The 6,000-nt window shown below is 63.3% G+C and overlaps 1 protein-coding gene across 1 annotated transcript in view; it reads left to right on the top strand.

Moving 5' to 3' along the window:
• Window positions 1-805: 805 nt before the first annotated feature.
• IGSF9B (immunoglobulin superfamily member 9B) overlaps window positions 806-6,000 on the top strand; it is a 46,000-nt gene continuing 40,805 nt past the window's right edge. Inside the window, exon 1 of the mRNA XM_054395679.1 lies at window positions 806-869. Within this exon, the coding sequence (XP_054251654.1) occupies window positions 806-869 (64 nt within the window). The remainder of the gene's footprint in view (window positions 870-6,000) is intronic.

The raw sequence follows: 6,000 nt of genomic DNA, 5'->3' as shown, positions 1-6,000 counted from the left end.
GTTGGGAGGTGACACTGATCCGGTGCAGGGGACACATGTGGGTGGTGATACCGAGATGGTGCAAGGGGCTCATTTGGAAGCAGGCAGATGTCACTGCGCTGGTGCACGGGACAAATTTGGGAGCAGAGAGGTGACACGGGTCCGGTGCAAGGGGTACATTTGGAAGGTGACACGGATCCGGTGCAGGGGGTACATTTGGAAGGTGACACGGATCCGGGGCAGGGGGCACATCTGGGAGGTGACACGGATCCGGGGCAGGGGGCACATCTGGGAGGTGACACGGATCCGGGGCAGGGGGAATACCGGGGAGCGGGGGGAGCCGGCCCTGCAGGACGGGCAGCAGGGCCGCCCGGGAGGTGCCCGTCCGGCGGAGGTGACCCCGAGCCGCCCCGCGCCGCGCCGCGCCGCTCCCGGCAGTGCGCATGATACTGCGGCGCTGGGGCCCCGCGCGCGCCAACCCACCTTGAAACGGGCCCGGGCCCCGCCGCCGGCCAATCACCGCCCACTCCGCCGGGGCGCGGCCAATGAGCGGCGGGCGGGGGCGGCCCCGAGCCACTAAAGGGCGCAGGCTAGGCTGCGCCCCGCGCCGTGCGGCGGAGGGCAGGTGCAGCGAGGCGGCGGCGGGCACGGGCGCCGGCATGGGCACAGCGGCGGCCGGCTCCCGGCCCTGAGCCGCTCCTCCGGCCCGGCCAGCCCCGGGGAGCCGAGCCTTTGCCGCCCCGGCCCGGTCAGCCCTGCCCCGCCCCGCCCCGGCCGGGCCGCCCCGGCGGGCGGAAGATGCTGCGCACCGGGGGCCGGTAGTACTATGATTTGGTATGTGGCCGCTTTGGTAGCAAGTCTGCTCGGTGCCCGCGGGCTGCCCGTCCAAGGTGAGTGGGGCGGCGGTTCGCTCTTTCTCCGGGATGCCTCCGCATGCCCCCCCCCCCCCCAACCCCCTCGCTCCCCCCCAACACCGGTGCACCGGCTGCGGAGTGGGGAAAGGGATGTGCATGTACCGGGAGCATGCAACGGGCTGGGGTGCATGCACGGATCCGGGCAGCTTGCACCGGGACTGGGGGGAGAGCAGCACGTCCCGCAGCTCTGCCCTGGTAGGGATCTGGGGGCTGCCCCCCACGGGGGTGCGGTTCGCTGCGGCTCCGGAGCGGGTTTGCGCCCTTCTCGGTATCGGTGCGGGGTTGAGGGGGGGCGGTGGTGGTGCTGAGCGCTGCCTGTGTCCCCGGGCGCTCCTGCTGCTGCTGCAGCATCTTTATTCCCCCGTACCGGTGGGGGGTGGGGGTGGGGTGAAGCTGGGAGCGCCCGGCGTATTTTATCCCGGTCTTCAGCGGGTTTTTGCGGTGACCTCCTGGAGGGCAGCGGCTGCAAGTCGGGAAGTTGGAGGAGACAGAAGCCGGTGTGTGCGGCAGGTCCGTGCTTCCCTGCCTGCATTTCCTCTGAGGAGGCTTGGAAATTCCCCTTGGGAAAACGCAGCGGGGTGTGATGAGTCCTTTGCGGGGGGCACAGCAGGCTGGGTGCAGGGGAGGTGAAGTGGACAGCGTGGCCCCCGACCAGGGCTGGAGTGCAGGCAGAGGGTGGATAAATGTTTTTTTTGCACCCCTTGTTCCCTCTTCCAGCCTGGCAGCAGCTCGGCAGGACGCGGGCAGTGTTTGCCCTTCCCTGCAAGGGTAGTCCGGCTGGGCAAGGAGAAACGCAGAAGGGATTCGGTGCCTTCCCCTGCAGCACGCTGGCTGTGCCTGTCAGCTCCTGGCTGCGGGTTTGGGGGTGACTTTGCTGCCTCCTTCTCGGGGGAGGCTGCCCTCCTTCCCTCCCCACTGCAGGCTGGCTGCTGTGCTAGGGGAAACTGAGGCACAGGGTTGTCCAAGGTCAGGAGGGAGACAGGGCTGGGGAATAACCCTGATTTTCCTGCTCTGGCTTCTTTTCCTTCGGCTGCCAGCCCCCTCCTTCGCCCCCAGCCATCCCTGCGGTTAGAAGGGGAGCTGCCTGCTGCTGTTGCAGTAGCTCCATCTCCCATCCTTGCTTCTAGTACCTTGCTAGGCACAGGGTGATCCCTCCATCCCCGTGGTCCCTACACATGGTGGGACCCAGGAGCTGGTCCCTGGGTGCCACCAAGCCCTGCCTGTGGGGATGCAGTGGCTGCTGGCAGTGAGCAATGCCTGGCTAGCAGCCACCACGGCATGGGGGAACACCACCTCAGTGGGTGCGGGCGGGCTGGGAGGGGGCACCTTGGCACGTGCCAAGGTGCTGCAGCCCCTCTCCTGCATCCTGGTGCTCCTTGAGCACGTGGGGTCACATCTGCACCCTTGTTACGGTCCCTTGGCATCCCTGGCAGCTGGCTCCTTGACGGTGTGTGTGGGGGGGTCAGGATGGGGCTGCTCTTGCTGGTGAGCAGCTGCCTGCCTGAAACGCATCCTGCGGCGTGGTGAGGCGGTGGCTTGCAGCAGCTGTGTGGAGGGGGATCCTCTTGGAGAGGAGCAGAGCAGCAAGTTCAGCACCTGGGAACTTGGAAATACCCTAGAGCTGCTTATATGAGGCTCCCAAACAGGTGCCAGGGTGGGTGGGTGCTGGGGACCCCCAGCCACAGGGGTGCCGTGTGTGTACGGAACGGCGTGTACCTGATGAATGAGTGTACTGTGAGTAACGCCTGGGTGGGTGCTGGGTGCTGTGAGAGGGCTGTGTGGGGGCAGAGAGCCTGTAGGACTTGCTCCAGCACTGTTCCCTCCTCGTGGGGGGCTGGCACACTGCATCTCAGGGCCGGGGCTTTGGAGCAGGACAGGAGCTTGCCGTGAGCCAATGCCCTCGCCTTTCCCTCGGCTGTGGCCTTCGTCCCACACCGTCTCCCCCTCGCTGGGCTGGGATGCAGCAGTGCTGGCCCTGGGCAGCCCTCTTGCCTGGCCTGGCTCTGCTAGGGCTTTCCAGGCGTTAATCGGCTCAGGGAGGGAAGGAGGGCACATTATCCCCTCTTATGGCATGGGGGAGGAGAACCAGGACGTGACCATACTGGGAGCAGTGTCAGAGGAGGGAACCGGCCTCCTGGCACTGCTGGCGGTGCCATGACGCCGAGAGGCTTTTCCTCCCTCTCCCACGAGCGTGACGCGGCACCGCATGGGCACGCTCCTGGAGCCGGCGGGTGCGGTCACGGAGGGAGGATTCGGCTTCACCAGCCCTGGGTGAGGGCTCCGGTCGAAGAGGCTTCCCCCAGACACCACGGCAGGTGATGCTCACGGCGTTGACCTTGGCCAGTTGGAGCTGCTTGCTGTGGCTGTCCTGGTGCTGCATCCATCCCTGACCGGCTCCTGGTGCTGCATCCATTCCTGACCGGCTCCCGGTGCAGAGCTGTTGCACACAAGGGCCGGTGCCTCTTCAGCCAAGGTGGGGTTTGGACCAGCAGCCACCGCCTTTGGCACATGCAGCGTTGGCCCTGCTCTCCTCTGGCAAGGGGATGGTTTGGCACAGGAGTGGCCAAGGGGGTTGGCCCAGCTCCCATTTCCATCCATCCATCCATCCCTGGAGGATTTCTGCTCCTCTGGACCTGTTGGACGGGCATGCAGGGCATGAGGGATGTGCGCAGCTTGGTTGTTGGCTTGGCTTGCTGGAGCGTGATGCCTTCCTAGCTAGGTTGCCTTTTGACTTGGAAGATGGAGCTTTGCTGGATGGGTGGACCCTGCAAGTTCCTCTCCTGAGCTGTGGCATGATAGGTTAGTTCCCATTCACCTCTGCTCCTCTGTCTTGGAGATCATGGCTTCAGGTTGGAAGAGAAGCCCTGCAGATGGGCGAGCAGTGGGGCCAGCCCCACACCGTGCCGATGGTGGGGTGCTTCCCCTGTGGTGGGCATCTCCAGAGCTGGGGGCCTGAGCGACCAGCTGGCCTTTGGAAAAACAACTCCCTTCCTCCTGCTCCATGCTGGAGAGGCTGGCGTTGGTGGGAGGGCTGCCTGAGCCAGGAACAGCGTGAATCAGGAGCTGCTGGCGGGCAGCTCGGAGCGCTGCCTGCATCCCAGTTCCCAGTCGGGCTGTGGAGGCATCGCTGCTCCATGGGGAGGGCAATGCAGGCAGCCTGCCTGTGGGTACCGGTGCCATGTGGGTCTGGATGGAGACAATAGCACCCTGGCAGTGCTCTGGATGCAGAAGGTCTCCCCAGGAATGATTTTTTTTTTGTTTTTTTTTTGTTTTTTTTTTGGGGCTCCAGCCTTCTGCTGCAGCTGCTCAGAGGGAGCACACAGGTAGCTGCTGGTCGTTGCTGGGAGATGATGGCTCCTGTGAGGCAGCTGCTGTGTGGCACGTGGGGATGGATGCTCTACACTAGGCAGGTGGCATTTAGAGGGAGGGGACACCGGTGTCCCCGTTCCCACCCAGGCATCCCCAGAGTGATCATGAGGAAGTAATTTTCTTGCAGGCTTCATCTCTGTGCCTCTCTAACCACTGCCCTATGCTACTACATGTGCCCACGGAGCTGCCAGCCAGCCAGACATGGTCCTGCCTGTGCCATCTTGGGGAGCTGGGACCCACCACAGTGGGTTGGAGGCTGCTGTGGGGTGGCACCCTAAGCATACAAGATCCCCTGAGGGTGCCAGGGCAACTGCTTGCCTGTGTTTGTGTGGTGCTGGCAGTCCCATGGGTCGCCCCACGTCCCTGGGGGCAGGTTTGCAAGTCACCATCTTGCTGTGCATGGGGCACTGAGCCACCCCTGGCTGCTAATCCTGCTCCTCGGCTGGCCCCACATGACCTTGAGGCATGTCACTTGACCTGCGCGTCGCCTTCCATCCATCTGGAAAATCTGGTTTAAAAGGCAGGAATCGCACTGAAAGCCCAGATGCTGCTTCCCAGCTGGGGGAGGGAGGTGGAGGGCTGCGCCCCAGCCCCTGGGGGTGTGCTCAGGGGGCTGTGGGTACCCCTGGTGGGGACATGCAGCCCCATTGAGCTGTTGGGGGGCAGGTGCGTCTCCTACCACCCCACACGGGTGCTCCCCATCCCCCACCCTGGGCCGCGGTCGCTGCCCTCCTTGTTCTGTGGCACTGGTTGCCTGCTCTCTTTCCCTGCTGGCCTCCATATGCCATGCCGGTGGCCTTGTCCTCAGAGATCTCCACCATGTCCTGCCCCCACTGCTGTGATCAGGATGTGTCAGAGCAGATCTCGTCTCTGCTCGACAAGGAGGGGAGGTCCATGGGCTTGGGGCCTTGCGCCTGCTGCCTTGACTGTTGCCATGGGGGGGGGTCAGGAGTAGGGATGAGTGCTTTGGGTAGGAGGTCATGATGGCATCCCCTCTCTGACTGCAAGGCACGGGTGTCCGCTGTGCCAGGCACAGCCTTCCTGGGTATTCCTGCGTTTGGAAACCTGCTCTGCCACTGCTGTAACCTTCTCATGAAGCATCTGCAGGAAGGGTCCAGCTTCAGCAGGTACACCTGAGCTGCCAGCTGCCCTCAGCTTCACTAAGTCCCATGTTGCCTTGAGTCTCTGCTGTTGGCATGTGAGGAACTGGAAGCCCGTTCCCTGGTGAGGGTATTGCCCAGCCCCTGATGAGGGTCTTCCCAGCCTGCTGGGGAGCCCCGCGGTGGCACCGTCTCTCCGCAGCAGCAGCTTTCCCTCCTCTCCCTTTGGGATGCTGTTCAACTCCACCTCCGCATCTTGTATTCTTGCCTCCTGGCACGCGGCATGCTTTTATTTTTCCTGGATCTGCTTGGATGACGAAGCCTGTTGATGACTTGCTTTTCCTTTACGAGGTATCCCCCAGCTTCATGTGAGCTCCTGCAAACCAGTGGTGAGGTTTGGAGTTCCTGTCCCCGCTGCGGTCCCCTGGTGTCAACCCTGATTTCCAGACCACCGGTTGAGTCTTGAAACCCTCCACCCTGAACTTGGCTGGGAATAAAAAAAAAAAAAAAAAAAAAAGAGATAAAAATATCAATTGGGTTTAAAAATACCTCTTCTGTTTGTGCTCTGCGTCTTCTGGCATCTGCGGGGTGTTTCCAAGCGTTTCCCCACAAATGTGGGGGTGAGAAACACTTCCTTG

This window comes from Indicator indicator, chromosome 34, assembly GCF_027791375.1.
Source record: "Indicator indicator isolate 239-I01 chromosome 34, UM_Iind_1.1, whole genome shotgun sequence".
Taxonomy (NCBI): Eukaryota; Metazoa; Chordata; class Aves; order Piciformes; family Indicatoridae; genus Indicator; species Indicator indicator.
Note: the sequence above shows the minus strand (reverse complement) of the source record. Positions and strands in the feature narration are given on the sequence as shown.